Genomic DNA, 27,206 nt, shown 5'->3' with positions numbered 1-27,206 from the left:
ATGGGAACTCTCTCTGTTGCCCAGGCTGGAGTACAGTGGTGCAATCATAGTTCACTACAGACTCGAACTCCTGGGCCCAAGCAATCCTCCCATGTCAGCCTCTTCAGTGTCTGGTACCACAGATGAGTGCCACCACACCCAGCTACTTTCTAAATTTTTTGTAGAGACAGGTCTCCCTATGTTGTCCAGGCTGGTCTCGAACTCTTAGGCTCCAGCAATCTTCCCACCTCTGCCTCCCAAATTGCTAGAATTACAGGCATGAGCCAGCATGCCCAGTTTGTATACAAGTTTTTGTTTGAACACCTGTTTTCAGTCTTCTTGGGTATAAAACTATTACAGATGTTTCCTGACTTACAGTGGGATTATATCCCAATAAACCCACCATACGCAGAAAATAGGGTAAGTTAAAAATGCATTATAACCCATAAGCCCACTGTAAAGTCAAAAAATTGTAAGTCAAACCATCCTAAGTCGGAAAGCATCTGTAGTGGAATTGGTGAGTAATATGTTATATGTTTAATTTTTTGACAAAAGGCTAAATTGTTTTCCAATGGACGTGTATTTAGTCCATTTTCACAGTGCTGATAGAGACATACCCAAGAGTGGGCAATTTGCAAAAGAAAGAGGTTTAATGGACTTACAGTTCCATGTGGCTAGGGAGGCCTCACAATCATGGTGGAAGGTGAAAGGCACTTCTTACACAGTGGCGGCAAGAAAGAGAATGGGAGAAGCGGAAGTGGAAACCTCTTATCAAACCATCAGATCTTGTGAGACTTATTCACTACCACAAGAACAGTATGCAGGGAATCACCCCCATGATTCAATCATCTCCCACTGGGTCCCTCCCACAATATGTGGGAATTATGGGAGTATAATTCAAGATGAAATTTAGGTGGGGTCACAGAGCTAAAACGTACCAGGGCATATATCATTTTGTATTTTCATCAGCAATGTATAAGTGCTCCATTGCCCCACATACTCATTAAAACTTGGAACTGTTGTGTTTTTTTTACTTTTAGTCATTTTGATGAGTATCCCATTGTGATTAATTTGCAATTCCCTAATGACTACTGATGTTCAGCATCTTTTCATGCGCTTATTGGCCATTTGTCTATCTTTTGGAGAAATATCTATTCAAGCCCTTTACATATTTTTCGTTTTATTTTTGAGACAAGGTCTCACTCTGTCACCTGGGCTGGAGTGCAGTGATGTGATCATAACTCATTACAGCCTCAACCTCCCCAGCTCAAGCTATTCTCCTGTCTCAGCCTCCCGAGTAGCTGGGACTACAGGTGAGTGTCACCATGCCTAGCTAATTTTTGTTATTTTTTTGTAGCGACAGAGTTTTGCCATGTTGCCAGAGCTAGTCTCAAACTCCTGAGCTCAAGCCTCAGCCTCCCAAAGTGCTGGGACTACAGGCATGAGCCACCACTCCCAGCCCCTTTGCACATTTAAAAATTGTGTTCTTTTTGGTTTTGTTTTGTTTTAAATTTGGTTTATATTTTTGTTGTTGGGTTAAGTTTCCTTTTACAATAAGTTAACTTTTGTCAACTGAAAAATAAAAATAAAATTATATGCCCCCCAACTGACTGAACAGGCCCTCTCTTGGCCAAGGAGACCCTAGAAAAAACTTGGAAGCTGAGTTCCTACTCATGACAGGATGGGAAGTCAGACACCTCTTTATAACCCCTCCCTCTATAATCGCCATTAGATTTTCTTTCCTAAGGGTTAAACAGAAACCAGCCCTTTTGAAAGACTCACTCCACCAGCCTGATGCTGACCCTCCCATTTGCAGTTTCAATAGAACAACCGACTAGCATTCCTTCCTGATAAGAGATCACCCACCATCCAGGGAGTGGTTCTGGCCAGTCTACAGAGGACGTGCAGTGAGGGTTTTCACATCCCCTGCTTCACCTTTTGAAGTCAAACAGTAGAAAACTCTACCCTTGGATCATGCTAAGGCCACCATTTTTTTAAACATGGGATCCATAGAGAGGTATGAAGCTCAACTGTACATGCACAAGTTGCTCCTTTCATAAATATTCGTGACCCCTCTTACAGTTTATTTAACATGTATATTTGGCCACTGTGTTTAGCATAAATCCCTGTCTTATTCTTCCAACCCTGGAAGTGCCTGTTTTTGGCTTCTGACTGGAAGCTAGGCTTCCCAGTCTGTCAAAATGGCTACCATGCAGGTTCAACCCTTTTTTATTTTTATTTTTTGATTTGATGTCTTGCTCCCAGACTGGAGTGCAGTGGCACAATCTTGGCTCCCTGCAACCTCTGCCTCCTGGGTTCAAGCAACTCTCCTGTTTCATCTTCCCAAGTAGCTAGGACTACAGGTGCAGGCCACCACATCCAGCTAACTTTTGTATTTTTTTAGTAAAGACGGAGTTTCACCATGTTGGCCAGGTTGGCCTCAAACTCCTGACCTCAAGTGATCCACCCGCCTCAGCCTCCCAAAGTGCTGGGATTACAGGCGTGAGCCACTGTGCCCGGCCAGGTTCAATGCTTTATGAGAAATAAAGTTCATCTGATTGGGCACAGTGGCTCATGCCTGTAATCCCAGCACTTTAGGAGGGCTAGACAGAAGAATCACTTGAGCTCAGATGTTTGAGACCAGTTTAGGCAACATAGTGAGCCCCACTATTTCTATTTTTTTTTTTAACTAAAGAAAAATATGAAGTAAACAGTGCTAAAATAGTGATGGCAATACAGAAATCAGGAACTAGTGGCATGACACTTTGGGAAAGATATTTAAATAAGCTGGAGAGACTCGGTATCTCCAGCTTTAAAACAGAAATCAGCCTCTGCCACTTCATAGGTGCTAGAACAAAAGAAACTTGTTCCAAATGAGATGACGCATGTGAAGCGCTTACCCAGTGCTCGGCAAGGGGAAGCACTCTCTAAACGTTAGCAAATACCATGGTAGGGCAGAAGGCCCCTGACTCTCCGCTTTCAGCTTACTGAAGATCCTCAAACCAACAGCACACAGCTTCTAGCGCATGCTCCTTTCCCCAAGACCTTTTGCGGGAACCCGCCGCCAGCGCGGAGCCACCGTGACTCGTAGCCACCGTGACTCGTAGCCTGACTTCCGTTTCCGGGGGCGGCTTCCGGCTGCGTGACCTGACCGCAAGAGGCCAATGGAGTGCGGAAGCTGAAAGGGTCTTCGCTGGCGGCCGGTAACTGGCGGTGGTTGGGAACGGCCGAGTATGGCTCTTCTGGTGTTTCAGCTTGGGGAGAGAGGGGCGGCCTTCCTCTTGCAGTTGAGGCCGGCGCCTGGCCGGACTTCAGCCGGATCTCGTGGCGGAGCCCATCTTGCTCCCTCTCGTAGTCCTTTACCCGCTCCCTAGGATTCCCGGGCCCTGTGGGTGGGAGTTGGGAGACGTGAGTTCTCTTCCATTCTGCGCCTCTCATTGGCTCTCTGACCTTGTGCGGAACGCGTCCTTTAGCTGACCTCAGCTGCCTTTTTTAGAAGATGGAGATTGTATTCACAGTGACTGTCAGCTTTTTAACGGCGGGAACTGACGTAGTGTTAAACACTGTCGTGTATCGCTGGCACAGCACAAGGACATTATAGGTATTCTGTACTCACTTAAGTTATTTTGAGTCACAGACCTTTTGAAAATCTCGTGTAAGCTATGGCCCCTCCACCTCTCTAATACTTCCCCCGGTCCCCGCCCCAAGCACACACAAAAGCTTATGCATAGGAAATTTGTTTTACTATTTCGGATTACTTCCAAGATCTCTCTCCTGATGCCCATCTATGGATCCCAGAGCCTGACAAGTAGTAGGCGTTTGAATATTTGTAATCATTAGATAGTAAGTATTCAATTAACCATTTTTATTTTTAATTTTTTCTTTTCTTTTTTTTTTTTTTTTTTAAGACAGGGCCTCACTGTGTCACCCAGGCTGGAGTGCAGTCCTCCCGCCTCAGCCTCCCAAGTAGCTGGATTCCAGGCGCCCACCACCACGCCCAGCTATTTTTTGTATTTTTGGTACAGATGAGATTTTGCCATCTTACGCAGATTGGTCTCGAACTCTTGGCCTCAAGCGATCTACTCGCCTCAGCTCCCCAAAGTGCTGGGATTACAGGCATGAGCCAGTGTGCCCAGCCCAGTTAATCATTTTTAAATGCATAAAATGCTATTTCACAGGAGGGAAGAAGACAGATAGCCTATTAATAAGTTTTAATTATTGGCCTAGCCATGTACTACTCTCACTTGTCTCCTAACAACTCTGGGAAAGAGGTATTACTTAATTCTCACTTGTCTCCTAACAACTCTAGGAAAGAGGTATTACTAATTACTTAATTACATTTGAAGGTTTGGGAGAATTAATTTGCCATAAGTCATTCAACCTATGATGGTGGAGGCAAGAATTCAAACCTGTATCTATCTGAAACTCCAAAAGCCCCATATTATTATTATTATTATTATTATTATTTATTTTATTTATTTTTTTTTTTTTTTTGAGACAGAGTCTTATTCTATTACCCCGGCCGGAGTGCAGTGGCACGATCTCAGCTCGCTGCAATCTCCATCTCCCGGATTCAAGCAATTCTCCCTCAGCCTCCCAAGTAGCTGGGATTACAGGCTCCCACCACCACACCTGGCTAATGTTTGTATTTTTAGTAGAGACGGGGTTTCACCATGTGGGCCAGGCTGGTCTTCAACTCCTGACCTCAGGCGATCTGCCCGCCTCGGCCTCCCAAAGTGCTGAGATTACAGGTGTGAGCCACCACGCCCAGCCAAGCCCTATATTCTTAACTAACCATGTTCTTAACATCTAGATGCAGAAATGGATTTGAATGTGATCTGCAGTTTCTATTGTAGTTATGAAATGGCTTTTGTCAACATGGGTTACCCCAAAGCAAACATTGCATGCTATGGAAATACTTCTTGTCTCTTTTTCTCCCATGGTATCTGTATTGTTTCTTTAATAATAACATCATGTTTTACAGCCTGCACTCTGTGCCCATGTTTATTCAACCCTTTTTACTTTGGTGACTGTTTATCAGATATGTTGCCTTGTTCTTCCTGCCCTCCAGAGCCCATGTTTTTAATTATAACTGAAATATGAGATGACAATATTTGGGCTTTATTTCATTTTCTTTTAAAGGACAGTACTGCTTTTAAAGAGACAGTGTTAGGGATCTTGGAAGCACAGCCAACATGTGTGACATTGAAGAAGCCACTAACCAACTCCTAGATGTGAACCTTCATGAGAACCAGAAGTCTGTACAAGTGACAGAAAGTGACCTCAGAAGTGAATCTGAGCTTCTAGTCACTATTGGAGCCACTGTACCTACCGGCTTTGAGCAAACAGCTGCAGATGAAGTCAGAGAGAAACTTGGGTCATCATGCAAAATCAGCAGAGACCGTGGCAAGATATATTTTGTCATTTCAGTGGAAAGTCTGGCACAGGTTTGAATGGAGCAATATTTAAAATAGTTTCCTAAGTTGATCATTTTATGGTTACTTTTCATTTTATAGACCCTTCTGGAATTCTTTCTGATGTTCATTGCTCTGCCCCAAATCAGGTGATTTTAAAGTTACTGCATTTTCTGTTGAGTACCGATTTGTAATTTTGACTGTAGTTTCAGTATCCCTTAGGACCAAAAGTGTTTCAGATTTTTGGAGAGGGGCGGGGGGAGTTTTGGAATATTTGCATTATACTTGCCAGTTGAGCATTTCTTTTTTTTTCTTTTTCTTTCAGACAGAGTCTTGCTCTGTCACCAGGCTGGAGTGCAGTGGTGCGATCTCGGCTCACTGCAACCTCCGCCTCCCAGGTTAAAGCGATTCTCCTGCCTTAGCCTCCTGAGTAGCTGGGACTACAGGCGCCCGCCACCGCATCTGGCTAATTTTTGTATATTTAGTAGAAACGAGGTTTCAACCATCCTGGCCAGGCTGGTCTCGAACTCCTGACCCCGTGATCCACCCGCCTCGACCTCCCAAAGTGCTGGGATTACAGGCCTGAGCCACTGCACTCAGCCTGCCATTTGAGCATTTCTAATCTGAAAATCCAAAATGCTGCACTGAGCATTTCCTTTGAGCATTGTGTTGGGGCTCAAAAAGTTTCAGATTTTTAGATGTGGGCTGCTCAACCTGTAGTAGGATTGCTACATTTTTAGAGGTGATCTAGTATTTCTTGAGGATTGAATTCACCAGAAAGAATACTGTTCAACTTAAGAAATTCTCTAAGTATCTCAGTATTTATTTACTTCAGCATCTAGCAGATGTTTAACCTTTGGTGATGAAACATAAAAGAGATTTTCCTATTAATGTGCATCAAAAATTCTTGCTCAGAAGTAATTAGGACTCACTCAAGGTAAAAAGTGAAGGTCAGAAAACTGCAATCTCACTATCATAAAGCTGATATATCTCATTACCACATAAGCAGTAAGAGGGCAAGGATTGTTGTCTATTTTTTTTTTCCACCAATATATCCCACGCTCTTAGTGTCTGGCATATAGTAGGTACCCAGAAAATATCTGTGGGATGAATTGGTAAGCAAATGTTTTCCATCCAATATTTTAGCCAGTACCCTCAGCAGCTTTGTGAAGATAGGCACTATTATTATCCTCATTAATCATTAGGCTTAGGACACATAAATAATTTCCCCAGGGCCACTCAGCTAGTAATCACAGAACTGGAGCTCAAATCCCCTGCTTTTAACCATTGCAGCATACAGTGTACCATAGAAAGTCATTGAGGAAATATGATACAGCCTACCTGAGTGGCTTCACCTTTCTCTTCTCCCACAAAAGATGTGTTTCCCACAAAACACTTCATGCTTCTCTCTTTCCATCTGCCCTTTTTCCCTTTCTCTAGGGGAAAGCTGATTGGTAACCAAAGAGATGAGAAACTAGGGAGATGGGACATTTTAAAAATACAAAATATAGTTAGTAGCTGCTTTAAAACTATCATTCCTAATTTTTTAAATACTTAATTGTTGATAGCTTGTGCTGTTCAAAAGTTTTCTCAGAAATGTGTTTCTTTTTTTCACCCAGGTTCATTGTCTGAGATCAGTTGATAACTTATTTGTGGTGGTTCAGGAGTTTCAAGATTACCAGTTCAAACAAACAAAGGTGAGCTATCCTAAACATGGTGGCTGATTTTTGGCTGTCTTCCACAAAGAGATTATTTCCACTTTTCATAGTCTGTGAAAGTTTAGCATTACTGTAGCCTTTGTAATAGAATACTGGGAGGCTTTTACAGTAAAATCTAGAGTTTTGCTGACAGTCTATCCCAAAAGATGTTTTTTGAAAATTAGTATTGAAAACCATTAAAGTTTATAAGAAAGAAGAAAACACGTTGTTTTACTTGTAAAAGATATAAACCTTAGATTTGCTTTGCTTTTACATATATTTAGTTCCAAAATAGAATTGCTTCCAGAACATGAACCAAAGAACAAGTGACAGTTTGTGTCTTCTACAAATAACACTTCCTCGCCATCCTGCTTTTGCTCTGCTTTCTTCTCTTTCTTCATTTTTTGAAATAAAGCCAAAGTAATATCTAAATACTCCTTCAGTTGTTAGGACAACAGCTTTGTCTCCAATATGTATTTAGCGTCTGAATCCTAAATATTCAGCTGCTGCCTAAGCTGAAGGTTGAAAATAGATTGCAGCAAGGCTTTAGGTTTTTTCCACACTGCTTTTTGGTTAGGTTTCTAGAGTTAACCGCTTAAAAACATTTTTCTATCAGTTTTACGTATCTTAGAAATAATGTTTTTAAAAACAACTGTGATACGCTACCTAATTGTCTAACTTATTTATTGGCAAGCATGTTGATTTCTAAAACGTTATTCAAAAACCAGTCAAAGTTGTATGAACCCCCAGCCTAGAAAAAAATAAGACCAGACCTAAAAGAAGTCAGACTTAAGGGCCTGGCATGGTGGCTCACGCCAGTAATCCCAGCACTTCGGGAGGCCGAGGCGGGCGGATCACAAGGTCAGGAGATAGAGACCATCCTGGCTAACACAGTGAAACGCTGTCTCTACTAAAAATATAAAAAATTAGCCAGGCGTGGTGGTGGGCGCCTGTAGTCCCAGCTACTCGGGAGGCTGAGGCAGGAGAATGGCGTTAACCCGGGAGGCGGAGCTTGCAGTGAGCAGAGATCACGCCACTGCACTCCAGCCTGGGCGACAGAGCAAGACTCCATCTCAAAAAAAAAAAAGTCAGACTGAAAATAGATAAAAATTGTATTAAGTAAAAATCTAACTTTTAGAAAAGCTTAAAGCATTCTAATGAGTTCTCTTAAGTATTCAGATGATAATCATGAATTTATTAGTCCCCACCCCCCTCTTTTAAAAAATATTGAGATAGGGTCTCACTACGTTGCCCAGGCTGGTCTCAAACCTCTGGGCTCAAGTGATCCTCCCACTTAAGCCCCCCAAAGTGCTGGGATTACAGGTGTGAGCCATTGCACCTGGCCCCCATTCCCCACCTCCACCCCCGCATCTTTTTTTTTTTTTTTTTGAGACAGAGTCTTGCTCTGTTGCCTAGGCTGGAGTGCAATGACACAATCTCAGCTCGCTGCAACCTCTGCCACCCGGGTTCAAGCGATTCTCCTGCCTCAGCCTCCCGAGTAGCTGGGACTATAGGCGTATGCCACCATGCCCGGCTAATTTTTGTATTTTTAGTAGAGACAGGGTTTCAGCATCTTGGCCAGGCTGGTCTTGAACTCCTGACCTCGTGATCCCCCTGTCTTGGCCTCTCAAAGTGCTGGGATTACAGGCATAAGCCACCGCACCTGGCCTCCATCTGCCTTTTTAAAAGTATCAACAAATCTGTGATTTATATGGGTTTTTAAAAACTAGTTAATACATGTATTTAGAGCAAACTTGTAAAGACTGAATGGATATAGAGTGAAAAGTAAGTCTTTGTTCCTATATCCCCATGCTATGCAGCTCCCTCCCTGGAGGCAACAACTATTACCAATTTCTTGGGTATTATTCTGGAGATATTTTGCGAATAAATGTATTTTATTTACACAAATGAAAGCATAGCCTACATACTTTTCTGTGCTATGCTTTTTTTTCATATACAAGTTGAGTATCCCTTATCTGAAATACTCGGGACCAGAAATGTTTTGGATTTTTGTTTGTTTGTTTTTTGAAATATTCTGGGTTGGGCGTGGCGGCTCACACCTGTAATCCCAGAACTTTGGGAAGCCAAAGCAGGTGAATCATGAGGTCAGGAGTTTGAGAGCAGCATGGCCAAGGTGGTGAAACCCCATCTCTACTAAAAATACAAAAATTAGCCGGGTGCGGTGGCAGGCTCCTGTAATTCCAGCTACTCCGGGAGGCTGAGGCAGGAGAATCACTTGAACCCGGGAGGCAGAAGTTGCAGTGAGCCGAGATCACGCCACTGCACTCTAGTCTGGGCAACAGAGCAAGACTCCGTCTCAAAAAAAAAAAAAAGAAAGAAATACTCTGAGGATGGAACCTATGTATAAACCCAATATTCATTTGTTTCATATATACGTTATACGTATAGCTTGAGGGTAATTTTATATGATTTTTAAAATAATTTGTACATGAAACAAAGTTTGTGTACACTGAACCATCAGAAAGCAAAGGTGTCACTATCTCAGCTACCTGTGTGGCATCATGTTGGCACTTCAAAAAAATTTTAGGTTTTGGATTTTGGACTTTGAGATTAGGAATGTTCAACCTATATGTTGGAGATCCTGGCAGTATCATTGCTGGAATTGGCTGCATATACTCCATTGTTTGGCTGTATCATAATTTAACCAGTCCCATTTTAGGGCATGAGGGTTTTTCACATTCTTTTGCTATTACAGTGGTGCAACAAATACACTATGTAAATTCTTGTACATATTCAAACTGAGTGTCATCTTTGTGTTTATCCCATTGATACTTATTGATAATGACAACTGTTTAGTCTTAGTTTTGTCATGCTTATACTTTTTGCTTTTTCTTAATTTGAAAAATCTTTACATTATGTCTTTACTTTTTTCATGTGCCTGTGTTTTCTAATAGTTTGGAAGGTTTATGTGTGTGTATTCTAGCTGTTACCTTTATAACTACAATTTGATATTATCTACCTTATCCACCATATATACACAGTATTTTTTGAATCCCTGCTAAAAGCAATGATGAAATTGGCATATTTATACTTTTTTCCTTTATTTTTCAGTTATTTTTCTTAGTGTTCACCCTTAAACCTTTAAATATACTTACATTTTATTTATCAGCTTTAACTTCTATCCTTTGACCTCTGGGTGTAAGAGATGAGGGTATCAGTATGCCCATTTACATGCCAGTTTGTAACATTTACCTTCTGCTTTATAATCATAATCCCTACATTTGTTTTCATTTTAGTGATATAATTAAATAGATTATAGGCACATTATTTGTCCTTTTGTTATAATTTGTATCTGTTGAATGGCATGAGTTCAGAAATGTTTGTCTTTCACCTTTATATTTGGCTGATAGTTTGGGTATAAAATTTGGAGTTAGGCTTTCTTTGCTTAAGAATATATGTAGTCAGTGTTCATTCTCTTTTGTAAAAGATTTATTTTTTGAGACAGGATCTTGCTCTGTTGTCTAAGCTGGAGTGCAGTGGCGTGATCAGAGCTCATTGGAGCCTTGACCTCCCAGGCTCAAGCAGTCCTCCCATCTCAGCTTCCTGAGTAGCTGGGACTACAGGCACGTGCCACCATGCCCAGTTAATTTTTGTATTTTTTTGTGGAGACAGAGTTTTGCCATGTTGCCCAGTCTGGTCTCAAACTCCTGAGTTCAAGTGATCCACCTGCTTCAGCTTCCTAAAGTGTTGGGATTACAGGCATGAGCCACCATATCCAGCCCAGACTTTTTTTCTTGTCATTATTTCCCAAACAATACAGTATAACAACTATTTCCATAGCATTTACATTGTATCAGGTATCATAGGTAAGATAGAGATGATTTAAGTTACTCTTGAGAGGATGTGTGTAGGTCATATGCAGACACTATACTATTTTATATGAGGGACTTTTGAGCATCTTTGGGTTTTGGTGTCTTTGGCAGTCCTGGAACCAGTGTCCCCCATGGATACCAACTGTCCATAAGCAAAGTAGAGGTTTATTTGTTTGATTATAGTGGTGAGAAATGAATGAATTTCTTTCTCTGTCCTTTACAGGAAGAAGTTCTAAAGGATTTTGAAGACTTGGCTGGAAAACTCCCATGGTCAAACCCCTTAAAAGTGTGGAAAATTAATGCCAGTTTTAAAAAGAAAAAAGCAAAGCGCAAAAAGATAAATCAGAATTCAAGTAAAGAGAAGATTAATAATGGACAAGAAGTCAAAATCGATCAGAGAAATGTTAAAAAAGAGTTCACTAGCCATGCTTTAGATTCTCATATCTTAGATTATTATGAAAATCCAGCCATCAAAGAGGACGTATCAACATTAGTAGGTGATGATTTGGCATCTTGCAAAGATGAGACTGATGAAAGCTCAAAAGAAGAAACTGAGCCTCAAGTGCTAAAGTTTAGAGTCACATGCAACAGGGCAGGAGAGAAACATTGCTTTACCTCAAATGAGGCTGCAAGAGATTTTGGGGGTGCTGTTCAAGATTATTTTAAGTGGAAGGCCGACATGACCAACTTTGATGTGGAGGTAGGTATAGGATCTGACTGTGGTGATTGAAGAATGCTGTCACAGATTTGTAGAATTTCCAGACTAACCCAATGTTATGCACAATTAAATTGAAGAAATAGTAGGGTGTGGTTAAGAAGAGCATAGGCTGTGGAGACAGATTTAGATCCAAATTTTGACTCCACAACTGTATAACTTTGGACTAGATAGTCTCTGAGCCTCTGTTTCAAATGGAGCCAATAATATTATGTACCTTTAAGGTTATCCTGAAGGATAAATGAGGTACATTTAAAATATTTGGTGCAATACCTTGCATACACTAAGTGCTCCATAGATGGAAGCCATCAAGGTTGAGTTGTCTGTTTTCTTTTTCTTTTTTGAGACAGAGTCTTGCTCTGTCACCCAGGCTAGAGTGCAGTGGTATGATCTCAGCTCACTGCAGCCTCCACCTTCCTGGTTCAAGTGATTCTTGTGCTCAGCCTCCCAAGTAGCTGGGGCTACAGGCACATGCCATCACACCTGGGTAATTTTTGTATTTTTTAGTAGACATGGGGTTTCACCCTGTTGGCCAGGCTGGTCTCGAACTCCTGTAGTGATCTGCCTGTCTTGGCCTCCCAAAGTGCTGGGATTATAGCCGCACCTGCCTGATTTCTAATAGACTACTCTTTTACTATATTATGTGGACTTTCATATCATAAAATTCAACCAGAATTAAAATAGTTATTTTGTTTTTGTGTGTCTTGGTTGCAGAGCTTTGCTACTGAAAAAATAAAATAAGGCTGGGCACAGTGGCTCACGCCTGTAATCCCAGCACTTTGGGAGGGAGGCCAAGGCAGGTGGATCACTTGAGGTCAGGAATTTGAGACCAGCATGGCCAACATGGTGAAACCCTGTCTCTACTAAAAATACAAAAATTGGCCCATTGTGGTGGCACACTCCTGTGGTCCCAGCTACTGGGGAGGCTGAGGCAGGAGAATCACTTGAACCAGGGAGGTGGAGGTTGCAGTGAGCCAAGATCATGCCACTGCACTCCAGTGTGGGTGACAGAGCAAGACTCCATCTCCAAAAAAAAAAAAAAAAAAAGTGCATTTTTTAAACAAACCCTGACCTTCTCAAATCAGGACATCATTGCTAATACTCATCCTAGAGTCAGCTCTCCTCTTTCTTAAATTCTGCTAGATTTCCAAAGTCAGGTATGTCATTTTAGTATATTTACTTTCCTTGGCTTTAATCCTCTTTTATCTAGGTGATTGACATGTGAACCATAGGAACTAAAGTCTTTAAGTCTCTGACAGCTTAAAACATCTCTAGCAGCTGATATATTTACCAAAGAGCCAATTTCTGTTGCTTTTGGGACACTTGAATCTGGGGCAAGTCACTGATTCTTTCTAACTTTTTTGTGCATGTCAAATCAGGAGTCTAATTCCCCATTCCTTTTTTTCCTCATATACTGCCATGAAAATGAATAGGTGGCTCACACCTGTAATTCCAGTACTTTGGGAGGCCTCGGCCGGCAGATCGCTTGAGCCCAAGAATTTGAGACCAGCCTGGGCAAAATAGTGAGACCCTGTCTCCACTAAAAATAAAATAAATATTTTTAAAAATAAAATGAATAGGTTAACCAGAACAGTGATGTCTAAAAGTTAGCAAGGTGATTCAGAGGAGTTTCTGGAGCCGTGCTGCATTGGTGTAAATCCCAGAGGAGGCTGGGTGTGGTGACACACACCTGTAATCCCAGCACTTTGGGAGGTCGAGATTGGAGGATTGTTTCAGGCCAGGAGTTCTAGACCAGCCTAGGCAACATAGGGAGACCCTGTCTCTACAACAACAACAAAAAAAATTAGCTGAGTATGATGACACACGCCTGTAGTCCCAGGTACTTGGGAGGCTGAAGTAAGAGATTGCTTGAGCCCAGGAAGTCCAGGCCACAGTGATCTGTGATCATGCCACTGCACTCCATCCTGGGCGACAGAGTGAGACCCTGTCTCAAAAAAAAAGGGAATTCCTGAGGAGCTGTCTTTGTGCCTCAGTATCCTCATTTATAAGGGTAATAATACCTAGCTTAGGGGATGTGAATATGAGATGAGGCCATGTATGTAAAATGTGTAGAATAGTGCTTTGCATTAGGAAGTGCTGTATGAGTATCAGCTGTGCTTCTGCTGTGGCTAAGCTCAGGAAGTCTTTCAGTGAAAGATTGGGGAACATTTTAGTTTAGTTTAGTTCACTTTTGAGACAGGGTCTCGCTGTATCACCCAAACTGGAGTGCAGTGGTGCAATCATGGCTCACTAAAGCCTTGACCTCCCAGGCTCAAGCTGTCCTCCCACCTCAGCCTCCCAAGTAGCTGGGACTGTGGGTCTGTGCCACCGCACTAAGTGTAATAAGACTTTTTATTTGAGACTTTACCAATTTTTAAAACATTTTTGTTGAGATATACTTTGCACCCCTTAAGTACACAAATCTTAAGTGTACGCTTCAGTAAGTTTTTACTTATATACACGATGTGTAAACAGCATCCAGATAGAGATACAAAGTATTTCCAGTACCTCGGGCTCCCCTTGCCCTTTCCCAGTCAGTGCCCACTCAAGGCAATCACTAATCTGACTGCTACCACCAAAAATTAGTTTTGCCAATTTTTGAACTTCATATAAATGAAATAATATAGTATATAGTTTTTTTCGTTCATTTTAACATCTATTATTTTCTTTTAATTCACTATGTTTATTGGCTACAACCAGATTTCACCCCAATTTTTATAACACAAACATATTTTGAAAGCTTAGAGGTTTTTTAATATGTATTTTTTAAATGTCTTAACTTTTTAGACAGTTTTGGGCTGTGGTGCGCTGTGTCGATCAGGTGTCTGCACTAAGTTTGGCATCAATATGGTGACCTCCCAGGAGTGGGGGACCAAAAAGTTGCCTAAGGAGGGGTGAACCGGCCCAGGTCAGAAAAGTCTTATTACTAAGTGCAGTTTGAACAATCCTAAAAGTATTTTGTCTTGTTCCACTTTACTCTAGATTCTTTTGAACATCCATGATAATGAGGTCATTGTCGGCATTGCATTGACTGAAGAGAGTCTCCACCGAAGAAATATAACACATTTTGGACCTACAACTCTTAGATCAACTCTTGCCTATGGGATGCTCAGGTAAGAAAATGAGTTTGCCATCCAGCTTAAAGTGGCACCTTGGTTTGAATGTCCCCTTCAAAATACTGATTTGTGTGTATGTGTGTTTGAGGTACTATGTTGGAATAGAGTGGATAAAGAATAGAATGGAAAGCTAATGATCTATTTCTTTCCCTTCTATCCAATATTGACTCCTTGTGATCTGAAAATACTGCTTAATAGGTGGCTCAGTTTTCTTTATTTCTTTTTTCGAGACAAAGTCTCACTCTCGCCGAGACTGGAGTGCAGTGGCAAGATCTCAGCTCACTGTAACCTCTGCCTCCCGGGTTCAAGCAATTCTCCTGTCTCAGCCGAGTAGCTGGGATTACAGGTGCCTGCCACCACGCCCAGATAATTTTTGTGTTTTTTTAATAGAGATGACATTTCACTATGTTGGTGAGGCTGGTCTCAAATACCTGACCTCAGGTGATCCACCTGCCACGGCCTCCCAAAGTGCTGGGATTACAGGTGTGAGCCACCGCTCCCAGTTTTCTTGATTTTAAAATGAGAGTAATAGTTCTCACCTGCCTCTTGAATGAAGTTACCACATTTCTGTTTAGCAAGGATATGTGTGTTGGGAGATAGAGTAAATTTTGCTGTTTCATTTCTGTGCAGTGAAAAAGATGAAAGCAGAGATTTTTATGTGTATAACGTGTAAATGAACAGAAAGAGCTTTTACTTATATTTTTAAGCTTTATATTCACAGCAACTCAGGAATCATCCTAGAATTTTTTACTTTTCAGAGTACATGACCTATCTTTCCTTCTTCTCTGCCCTTCTCTCTTTTATTGGGTGCTTCTTTCCACCACTTGAAAATTTTTATTTTCTCTAAAGCCTCTGTTTTCCAGATGGCAAAATGGATTTGATGTGAGACTTAAAGGATTATTAGTGAGGATTAAATGCTGAAGCATATGCAAAATACCTATTATATACAGTGTCTGGTATGTCCTGGTAGTTAAGTCCAGTCATGCATCACTTAATGACAGGGATACATTCTGAAAAATGTGTCATCACGCAATTTCATCATTGTGCGAACCTCATGGAGTGTACTTACACAAATCTAGATGGTGTAGCCTACTACACACCTGGGCTATGTGGTATCTCCTATTGCTCCTAGGCTGCAAACCTATACAGCATGTTATTGTACTGAATATTGTAGTCAGTTGTAACGCAGTGGTAAATATTTGTGTATCCAAACATAGAAAGGGTAGGGCAAAATATGGTATTATAATTACTGCATTCATATATTTGGTCCACCATTGATTGGAAGATTGTCATGCAGTGCATGACTGTATTCCTTCTCTTCCAATCTTTTATCTTCCTAACGTATTAATTCAATGACAATAATAGAAAATTGGGCCCATTTGATAAAGGAAAATCTTCTAGTCTTCATTAATTTAACAAATATGCGTTATCTACTGCCAGGCATATGGTAGAAACCAGGGATACAGAGAGGGTGTTATTTTGGGTGCAAATATTTAAAATCTAAGTAATCAAGTTTAGGATAAAAAAGTGATAATTGTGCCAGAGAGGGGTTTATTGGAAAGATAAAGAGAAATCTTGGGGATTCTACAGAAAAACTGAATGTTGGTTCTCAAGAAGGGTAGGAACCACATCTTGGAAAACCACCAGAAATGTAGGCAGCCACTTTTATCTCCCCTTAGAGCCTGTGGACTCTTGTCTCTTCTCATCTACATGCTTTCTCATCTAAATTTACGTATTTCCAATTCCAAACGACCAACCCACACTGCCTAGGGCTTTTAGCTCTTTGTTCCAAATTCCTGGAAGAGAGGATCTGATTGACATTGTTTTGGTCAGATATTCACCCCTGACCATCAGGAATGGCTTGGAGTACAGGGTGCTTACCCCCTCAAGAGGGTTGCCAAGGATTCTGTTGCCATGTGTTGAGGAGTAGGAGCAAGGAGATAGAGCAGGACCAATGTTACAATAAGAACCCACTATTAACCCCCAAGAATCTGTCTTGTGAGGGAGATAAATATCATACATGCGATAAGTCCCACACCAGCACATGAAAAGATTAGAAGAACACGAGAAGGAGAGAAACCTACTGACCTGTTTCAGGGTGGGGTGCTTCATAAAGAGGATAACAGTTAAGCCACTAACAGTAATGCCTCTAATCTTGAATCTGTTACCTACTGGTTTTGTGTCCCTGGACAGGTAACTTCATGTTTCCTTGCATCAGCTTACCTTTAAAATGAGAATAATGATAATTATCTAACAGGGTCCTTACTGAGGATTCCGTGAGATAATGCATGGAAAGAGCTTAAGTCCATACCCAGCAAATACTAAGTGCTCAAAGTAAAGCATTTTTTTTTTCCTTTTTTTATTATCTAGTCCCACAGAGCAATTTTTTTGTATCAAGATTATCTTTAAATTCAAAAGGAAAGGAATACTGAATGTCTCATTGCCAGTAACCTTATATTGATGCATGTTTGACTTGAGATATTTTTGAGTCTTTTTAATGTAATACAGGTTTCTGTTGAAAACAACACTGTTGTCTAAAAGTATGCATGAGCATGTGTGTGTGTGTGTGTGAGTGTGTGTGTACACATGTGTACTTTAAGATGTCTGCAAACTAAATTTCATTGGAGAGTGAAATGGGATTTTGGAAGATAGTCAAAGGAGATTTAGTTATAATGATTTTTTTCCCCAAGTAATAGAATATACAGTCAACATATCATACAAATTGATTATTTATTTATTTATTTATTTTTGAGACGGAGTCTTGCTGTGTCACCCAGGCTGGATCTTACATCATCTTGGCTCACTACAATCCCCGCCTTCTGGGTTCAAGCAATTCTCGAGTCTCAGCCTTCGTACTAGCTGGGATTACAGGCACCCACCACCACGCCCAGCTAATTTTTTGTACTTTTAGTGGAGATGGGGTTTCGCCATGTTGGCCAGGCTGGTCTTGAATTCCTGACCTCAAGTGATCCACCCATCTCAGCCTCCCAAAGTGCTGGGATTACAGGCGTGAGTCACCATGCACGGCCACAAATTGATTTCTAAAATATGTGTAGATTGGTGTTCCTTCAGGCTAGTGTGATAGGTCCTCAATCTTAAAGCTTCAGGAATCATCAGTATAGAAGCCTCAGCTTTTGAGTGAGTCTTCACATAGGCTGTTTTCTTTTCTCCAGGCTCTGTGATCCTCTACCTTATGATATAATAGTCGATCCAATGTGTGGAACTGGGGCAATACCAATAGAGGTAATCATATTTCTTTAGCTTTTAGATAAGAGTGATACATCCAGAATATTCTAGACCTAATGGGCAAATTAGATACAATGAAATCTCCATGGTTGGATCAGTGGACCCAAGAGTTTTAAAACAATTAACAACAGAAAAGTTGGAACTTTTTTGTAAAGAATGTAACTACTTATTTCAAAGAGCCATGTGCCACTGGATTAGATACATTGTTAGTGACATCTATTCACTAGATTACAGAGGAAGCTGAGAATTACAAACTGCTGATGAGTTCTCTGTGTAACAGACAAGCTGGTAGACTTGAATGGGAAAAGATAATTGAAGGCATAAGCATAAACTTGAGGAAGGCAATTTTCTTCTCTGTAATCCACTTAAGTTCCTAGAGGGAATAAGTATAGTTGTAAAAAGGGGAAACTTATGAACATTACTTGGATTTTTTAGGAAGTCTAACAAGCTTAATACAAAATGCTCTTAAATAGTTTTCAAAATTACCATGATATTGAGAGGACTCATAAAAATTGTGTAAAGCAAAGCAAGAAATGGAAAGGCATTTTCTAAATGGAGAATATTTCATAGTAGATTCCCCTTGAATAATCAGTATCATCTATATGTTTTTAAACAATTTAGAAGAGGGAGCTCCCAGTAAAATCACTGAAGTTTGTGTGAAACATAGTAGTTCTTCCATATAGTATACTGACAGCCAATTTGAATAAACTGCAGGGAGACACGGCAGATTATATGATTGTGTAGAAACTGGACAGATGAGCAAGTCCAAAGCAAGCCCACAAGGGGAGAAATAATCCAAACTGTAATTAGAAAATGATATGTGTGTTCTGCGAGTTAAAATCCAAGACTGAAATCATAGAAGTCTACATGTGACTGTGTTCCGTGAAAGCTAGAGAAATTACTGTGGCTTAAAGAGACTGCACAGTAAAAACCCAGTCCTTCTTGTGGCCAAGAAGGATTCTGGGAACAAAGCAGAGTGTTGTTTTCTAGTATGAAATCATGATATGTGTATGAAATAGCAGGTAAGGTCACCGCATGTCAAGAAATACACAACAGAGCTCCGAGTAAAAATAAAGGCCGAAAAAAATTAAAACATGAAGTTTGAGCCATTTCCATGTAAGAGTAGACATGCAGATGTCAATGTAGAAAAACCTAAGCTGATATATGATCAAAATGAATAAAATTATGAAGAAATTGACAAGGTATATATAAAGATTTGTTCACCAAAGTATAAAATACTTGATCTAGAATACTTTTTTTTTTAATTTAGAAGTGTTATACTATAAAACCCAATTCTTTCCAATGCTGAAAATCCAAATAGGTTTAGGAGAAAAAAAAAAAGAATATTCGGGAATCGGAATCACTGAGAGTCTTCCTCAAACTCTAGGTCCCCTCTACGTCCCCACCCACCCAAAATTCTGGGATACATCAACTTCTCTTTCGTGTGATGTCATCGTAGGATTGTAGACAGGAGTATGTTATCACCCTCAAGTGTCTGGGCAAAAGAAAAACTTATGAAGCACTGCACTCGTGGATGAGAAGTATGTCACTGTTCACAAAGGAACACAAAGGTGTTTGCTACTCATCCCTAAGCAGAGGCAGAACTTTCCTGGCTTTCATGTCAGAAATCTTCTGTTAATCTGCATAGAACATTGTTCAGGCCTAGGGTCACATGTCACCTCATTCCACAAATGATATGTGACAGTTTGGTATTTATGTTCTGCTGACAGGTTTTTTATTTATAATTACAAAATCCTTCCAGTGATATGGTGGTTACCATTCAAAAGCCTATCATACAAAGGAAATTGCATTTTGCTATTATTTTTTTTGACCTGGAGCAAGCTCTGTCAGCCAGGCTGGAGTGCAGTGGTGTAATCTTAGCTCCCTGCAACCTCTGCCTCCCTGGCTTAAGCCATTCTCCCACCTCAGCCTCTCGAGTAGCTGAGACTCAGGTGCACACCATCACATCCAGCTGATCTTTGTGTTTTTGTAGAGATGGGCTTTCACCATGTTCCCAGGCTGGTCTCGAACTCCTGGGCTCAAGAAATCCTCCTGCCTCAGCTTCCCAAAGTGCTGAGATTTCAGGTGTGAGCCACCATGCCTGGCCGGAAATAGCATTTTATTTTGCAATTCTCAACTATATCAGATTATGTAAACTCCCACAACCACAAATTTCAAGTATTTTCAAACCGCATTAACTTAGAATTTATTTAGTGTGCCAGACACTGCTGGATGAGGAACTGAATAAAATACTAGACCTGACCTCAGAGAGCTCCCAGGTTAGTTGGGAGGCATAAAGGGGAAGAAATAATTAACCGTGGAACAAGTGCAGTGGCAGAGGTACGTACATACAAAGTGTTTTTGGGAGGGGCACATGAGACTGCTTGGAGAGTTAAGGCTGATGTTGAAAGGGCATGAGGTTTGAGCTGGGTCTTAAGAGATGGGTAGAGGTTCAGCAAGCAGAGAAAGAATAAGAGGGCATTTTCAGCCAGGGAAATAGCACAGTTGACAACATGCAATGTTTTGCCACTCTAGAAAAGCACTGGATTGTCTTTGTTTGTTGACAATTTAATCATATTTTACAGTTTGCTACTTTTGTTTTAACATACACTCTTATCTTTTAGGGGGCCACTGAATGGTCTGACTGTTTCCATATTGCTGGTGATAATAATCCACTGGCTGTGAATAGAGCAGCAAATAACATTGCATCTTTATTGACCAAGAGCCAAATTAAAGAAGGGTAAAAATTTAAAAGATTTCTTAGCATCTTTTAGAGTTAGAGAATCACTTTTTATATTGACTTTATGAATTAAAACTCCCAGTGCATTGTGATGTCATTGTAACCAAAATGAATATACTATGAGACTCCATTTACATTTTTAAAGTTTATTGAAAATAATTTATATTTGAAAAACATTATTTTAGCTATAATTTCCCCACCATATGCAATTTTTCATTTCTGTCTTATTCATGTCTTTTCCCCCACATATTGGAAGAATATTCTATAGACTCATTTTAATTTCACAAAATTTTAAACAGTATATTTTTACATAGGCTTCTTTTTTGCTTTGGGTACAGGGTCTCATTTTGTCACCCAGGCTGGAGTGCAGTGGCATGATCATGGCTCACTGTAGCCTCAACCTACTGGGCTCAAACAATCCTCCTGCCTTGGCCTCCCTAGTAGCTAGGAATACAGGCATGTGCCACCATGCCCAGCTAATTTTTTAAATTCTTCATAGAGATGGGGGTCTTGCTGTTTTGTCCAGGCTGGTGTCGAACTCCTGGCCTCAAGCGATTCTCCCACTTCAGCCTTCCAAACTGCTGGGATTAGAGACATGAGTCACCACACCCAGACCATAGTCTTTTAAAGTCACTACATAAATTCCATCGTATAGAAATACTGCAGTTTATATAGCCTCTCCTCTGTTTTATTACTAAGTCATTGGTTATATATTTCGTTGTCTCTCTGATCTAATTTTTTAGGACAGTGCTTCTCAAACATTAATGTACATCTGAATCACCTGGGAGTACTGTTAACACAGATCTGATTCAGTAGTTTGGGATGGGACCTAAGAGTCTGCATTTTCCAGGAAACTCCAGGACAATGCTGATGCTGCTGGTCTATGTATCAATATGAAATCCTTTTACGTGTATTAAGACAAGTAGTTGGAAGGCTTCAGTTTTCTTAAATACTGATTTGTTTTATTGTGATGAATTAATTTTGAATGGTTGTTTCATATTTATTGAGGGTTTTTTTTATGAGCCTAGTATATGGCCAGTCTTTTTCTTTTTTTTAATTAAAACTGATAAACATTTAAACAAACTTACTTTTCTAGCTTCTGAATATTTTATCTTGTTTGTACCTACAATGTCTGTTCAACCTGTACTTTTTTTTTTTTTTGAGACAGAGTCTCACTGTGTCGCCCAGGCTGGAGTGCAGTGGGTTGATCTCAGCTCACTGCAAGCTCCGCCTCCCGGGTTCACGCCATTCTCCTGCCTCAGCCTCCTGAATAGCTGGGACTATAGGCACTTGCCACCACGCCCGGCTTATTTTTTTTTTTGTATTTTTAATAGAGACGGTTTTTCACCATGTTACCCAGGATGGTCTCGATCTCCTGACCTCATGATCTGCCTGCCTCGGCCTCCCAAAGTGCTGGGATTACAGGCGTGAGCCACTGCGCCCGGCCTCAACCTGTACATTTATATCCATTTTACTTTGGTTTTTAATATTTTTCGCCTTATGTTTTGTGCAGTTATTGGTATGCAGTTATAATACATATTTTATATGTACTTTTTAAAATTATGTAGTGATTGCTTTTATTGCATTTTTTTCTTAAATTCTTCATTAAATGTCAATTAAATCCTTAATTTCTGCTGATAACCTTTGACTTATCTTCAGTTCTTAGCCTGTGCATTATTTTGTTTCTTAAACCAGTTGCTTTGCCTTAATGGGGAGGATTTAAATCCTTTGTATTTATTATTATTCATTCTGTCTTCTGTCATCTTTATTTTTTATCTTAACTTTTTTCTTAGTCTTGTTTTATATAGCATGGCACATATTTTCCTTTTGGTTTTTCATCTTGAAACAATTACCTATATATTTGCCAATTTTACTATCTGTTTTTCTTTTAGGCCTCCTGTTATTACTAGTTTTACAAACTTTATTCTTCAGATACATCACCCCATTATCTTTTCTTTAGTGTTGTTTTTTTCCAGTGTATGTTTTATCAGCAACTTAAATTTTTGTATCATCAGTTATGTAATTTACTGCTTAAGCATTGTTTTTAAAGTTGTCTTTTGCAGTTCTTTGCATTACAATCATGTTTTCAGTTTGTTTCCCTTTTTTCTGAGACGGGGTCTTGCTCTGTCACCCAGGCTGGAGTACAGCGGCACAATCCTAGCTCACTGCATCTTTCAACTCCTGGACTCAACTGATCCTCCCACCTCAGCCTCCTGAGTAGCTGGGACTATAGGTGTGTGCCATCATGCCTTGCTAACTTTTTAAAAAGTATTTTAGAGACAAGATCTCACAGTGTTGCTCAGCTGGTCTCAAATTCCTGGACTCCAGTGATCCTCCCACCTCAGCCCCTGAAAGTGCTGATTATAGGCAGGAGCCACCATCCCCAGCCTGACCTTCTATTTTTTACCTTTGTGCCACTTCTTAAATTTTGAATAGGTTGATATTATCACTGATATCCTTAGCATTTTATATTTTGCGTAGCAGTCTCTTCAGAAACAAAAATTGTTGTAACGATTTTATGCTTCACAATATGTTGAAGCGCCTTTCCTTTGTCCCCACAGCAAACCATCCTGGGGCTTGCCCATAGATGCTGTTCAGTGGGATATCTGCAATCTGCCATTGAGAACTGGCTCTGTGGATATTATTGTAACAGATTTGCCATTTGGAAAAAGGTGAGAATTGGTTGGGGTTTTTTTTTAATGAATTTTACTTTCACTTGTTATACTAGTACCTGCTTGTCTTCTAAATATGTCATTATTTTCCTTGCGTTTATTCTAAGTCAGGAAAAAAATCTTGAATTTTAGCAGACTTAGCAGAGCTGTTTTTCACTTAACAACATGATGGATTCACCCATTATGTTTCTTCTGAGAACTCAGGAATGTATTAACTACATTTTGAATCCTGACCATCATGGGAGGTTCATTTTTAAATTACCTGTAATTCACTTTCTAGCCCATTCTTGAATTATATATCTTACACAAAAAGGTGGTAGAAGACTTGGTTCTGATTCTGTTTCTCAGCATAAATGATTCTTTTTTTTTTTTTTTTTGAGACAGAGCCCCGCTCTGTTGCCCAGGCTGGAGCACAGTGGTACGATCTCGGCTCACTGTAACCTCTGCCTCCCGGGTTCAAGCGATTCTCCTGCCTCACCCTCCTGAGTAGCTCGGATTTCAGGCACTTGCCACCATGCCCAGCTAATTTTTGTATTTTTAGTAAAGACGGGGCTTCATCATGTTGGCCAGGCTGGTCTCAAACTCCTGACTTCAGGTGATCTGCCCGCCTCAGCCTCCCAAACTGCTGGGATTACAGGCATGAGCCCCCAAAACACCCGGCCTAAATGATTTCTAATCACTTGTTCGGTTTATATAGTTTGACTGCTTATTATACTCACTAAGAGGACAAGTCATATAACTAACATAGTTGTCCAAAAACAAATTTTTTTGATTCAGAATTCTAAGCAGTTTACTAACTCAGCTTATTTCATTGACATGTAATGGCAAAGGTCTGGTTTCTAAAACTACAGCTATTTTTCTTGCCTCAGGATGCATGAAACTGTTTTTGTTTCATTTAGTCCTTCTATTTTGTATCTTTTGCAACAGTGTTTGACTCATGAGACCTTCTATTATAGGATGGGATCCAAGAAGAGAAACTGGAACCTTTATCCAGCTTGCCTACGGGAAATGAGCCGTGTCTGCACACCTACCACAGGCCGAGCTGTACTACTTACTCAAGACACAAAATGCTTTACCAAGGTGCTATACACATTAGCTCAAAATCGCAGCCTGTGGCAACTTTGGGATCTTTTTGAGATTTGGGGATGTTTGTTTGGATAAGATTTGTTTTCTCTTCCCCTGAGGTTTCTTATCTGGCAGTTAAGAATCCTGGTTGATGTAAAAGTAGATTGTCAACCTAATTGTTATGCTTTTTGTGTGTACACAGGCGTTATCTGGAATGCGACACGTATGGCGAAAGGTGGATACAGTCTGGGTGAACGTTGGTGGTCTTCGTGCTGCAGTTTACGTTCTGATACGTACACCTCAAGCTTTTGTTCATCCTTCAGAACAAGATGGAGAAAGAGGAACTCTTTGGTAATGCAAAGAATGAAGATGACTAATAGTACTTGTACTTCCCACCACTGGAAATGTTAGCATAAAAGAACTTGGAGAGAAAAATAGTATTAACAGAAGTGCAGTCTGCACTCTAAACCTGTTTAAGGCTCTTCATCCTGGTTAGCAAAAGGTGTGAATGTAATGTGATGGAATTTAAAAGTTTTATGAGACCAGGCACAGTGGCTCACGACTGTAATTCCAGCAGTTTAGGAAGCCGAAGTGTGCAGATCACCTGAGGTCAGGAGACCAGCCTGGCCAACATGGTGAAACCCCATCTCTACTAGAAATACAAAAATTAGCCAGGTGTGGTGGCGGGCGCCTGTAATCCCAGCTACTCAGGAGGCTGAGGCTAGAGAATCACTTGAACCCAGCAGGCGGAGGTTGCAGTGAGTCGACATCACACCATTGCACTCCAGCCTGTGCGACAAGAGCGAAACTCTGTCTCAAAAAGATTTTATAAGAAAGCAGAGCTTTTCCTTGAAGCTCTTTTGAAGTGGTGGTTTAATTAGTATTTTGTTGAAAATATTTTAAAGATGCCCAGTGAAAAGCCTACTAAAGTGCTGTGAGATTGGGGTTTAGAACATTTTATTTTCAGGCTTTATGGCCTATTTTCCATTGTGTCAAGTGCAAAACTACCCTGGCCCAAAGGAAGGGCAGAAAACATAATTACATCTTAGGCCACATTTCATTGTCTTTGAAGCTTTGCTAATCCAGTTGCTCAAGTTCTTTACCTCAACCTGAAGGAATGAAGCATTATTACATTTTGTGAATGGTGTTCAGCCTGTAAGACGAAGTCTCACAAGACCTATAGGAAAGTTTACCATCTGCCTTAAATATTAAAATATCCATCTGTTATTCACATTAATACACAGAATTAAAATAGAGGTCTAGGAATTATCAAAAGTACTGCAAAAATACTGTTAGTATAGAACTTTTCTATTTGTAAATAGCACATACATTGATAGATGGGGTATGGGACCAACAAACCAAATTAAATGAAATTGTTTTTCTTTCAGTACACTAAGGTGTGTGTTTTCAAAACCAAACACAAACCTGTCAGCGTATTTGTTGGCTAGTTAGGCCTTTTTCTCTTAAAAGGCCAAGAGAAAAAAACTGATGTATCTTTGGAAAACTTTTAATTTGGGAGTTATGTGGGTTGTTATTTTCTCCTGGATCACGATTCACATTTAATTGCTTTTCCAGTTGCAACAAGTCCTTCTTGAGAGTTTTGTGGAAAATGGTGCTTCCCTGGAACAGAGTAGTTGATGTTTTTTTGTGGAACTCATCATAGTATTGTTTATTTTGGAGCCTCTGGCTGCATTCAGCATAGATTTTCAGTATCCTATTAGTATTATAATAGTACTCCTCTTAATACTTTTTGATGTCTCCATTGAGAATAAAAGGACACAATACTTTTGAAAGAAGAGTTCACATTAGCAGCACAGTCAGCAATCCTCATCTGGTTTCTCTGATCTCCTACCCCACACTTCATAATGAATGGGAAATAAGATGTTTATGAAGGTTTTATATCCTAGACTGGCCTTTTTACCACGATCAGAATTCACAGCTGCTTTATTTATGGGCCGAACACAAAACTTTTCACCTGATGGGAGAAACCATTTAAACCTCAAATTAAGCAACCCACAGAACCAGGAAGTTCAAGGACCATGTCTGTTTTCCCCACGATGTCTTCCCCACCCGCCCCCCCCCAACTAAGGGCAGGGTATCATATCTGCCAGAGTGGGTATTTGTTGAACAAGCGAGTATTTTTGCCTATTAGCTTAGTTTTTAAGGAAATAATGTTTGATTTGATTCATCATAGCTTTAATCCTATTAAATAGTACAATAAAAATTTGACAAGACTGATGCAAATATGTACTGGGCAATAGTTTGCCGTCTTCTTCCCTAGTATGGTGTTTTTCAATCTGGTGACTAGAATAGGCAGTGGGCTATAAGCAGGATTCATAAGGCCTGGAGTTGAGTTATATGTGACACTGCCGCCTATTCATTGTGTGACCTTGGTTTTAACCTTCAAAGTGGGTCTCCTGGACTAAGTATCAGGAACTTGACAGCTTCCCAATACTTCATGAGACTAAAAGAATGTGAAAAGATGGGGAAATGAATCTGTAATCTGAACATGGAATGACTGTTACAGACCAGACATATTGTTACTGGGAATGAAAAAGTCAGTATATTTGAGGGGAAAAAAATGTAAATATTGAGAAAGATTTTACAAATCTAATTAGGGGAAGATAGTTATCTCCCAATACTAGAGTGTACCAGAGTGCTTTTAAGGGGAACATTTGGTTACCCTTATTTCTTTAAAAATGGCAGTTTAGGAAATTCTACCCTAACTG

At 40.2% G+C, this 27,206-nt stretch overlaps 2 protein-coding genes across 12 annotated transcripts in view; one reads left to right on the top strand and one right to left on the bottom strand.

The window, feature by feature from the left end:
- SRGAP3 (SLIT-ROBO Rho GTPase activating protein 3) overlaps nucleotides 1-3,094 on the bottom strand; it is a 383,768-nt gene extending 380,674 nt beyond the window's left edge. The window contains exon 1 of the mRNA XM_063661806.1: nucleotides 2,880-3,094. The gene's annotated coding sequence lies outside the window, so the exon portion shown is untranslated. The remainder of the gene's footprint in view (nucleotides 1-2,879) is intronic.
- Nucleotides 3,058-26,715, top strand: THUMPD3 (THUMP domain containing 3). Of its 11 annotated transcripts, none has more exons than XM_054482922.2 (11): nucleotides 3,093-3,182; nucleotides 3,888-4,250; nucleotides 5,122-5,426; nucleotides 7,013-7,090; nucleotides 11,147-11,623; nucleotides 14,621-14,751; nucleotides 17,928-17,997; nucleotides 20,625-20,740; nucleotides 23,302-23,412; nucleotides 24,369-24,492; nucleotides 24,680-26,715. In XM_054482922.2, exons 3-11 carry the CDS (start codon nucleotides 5,175-5,177, stop codon nucleotides 24,830-24,832), a joined length of 1,512 nt encoding a protein of 503 aa, XP_054338897.1. In that variant the 5' UTR covers nucleotides 3,093-3,182; nucleotides 3,888-4,250; nucleotides 5,122-5,174; the 3' UTR covers nucleotides 24,833-26,715. The 11 variants fall into 11 exon arrangements, with proteins under 11 accessions (XP_054338899.1, XP_054338897.1, XP_063517880.1 ...); XM_063661809.1 differs by having other exon boundaries at nucleotides 3,120-3,210; XM_054482919.2 differs by lacking the exon at nucleotides 3,888-4,250 and adding an exon at nucleotides 3,745-3,822 and having other exon boundaries at nucleotides 3,126-3,182.
- Nucleotides 26,716-27,206: the final 491 nt, after the last annotated feature.

This window comes from Pongo pygmaeus, chromosome 2 (assembly GCF_028885625.2).
Source record: "Pongo pygmaeus isolate AG05252 chromosome 2, NHGRI_mPonPyg2-v2.0_pri, whole genome shotgun sequence".
In the NCBI taxonomy this organism is placed as follows: Eukaryota; Metazoa; Chordata; class Mammalia; order Primates; family Hominidae; genus Pongo; species Pongo pygmaeus.
This window is presented reverse-complemented; position numbering and strand designations above follow the sequence as displayed.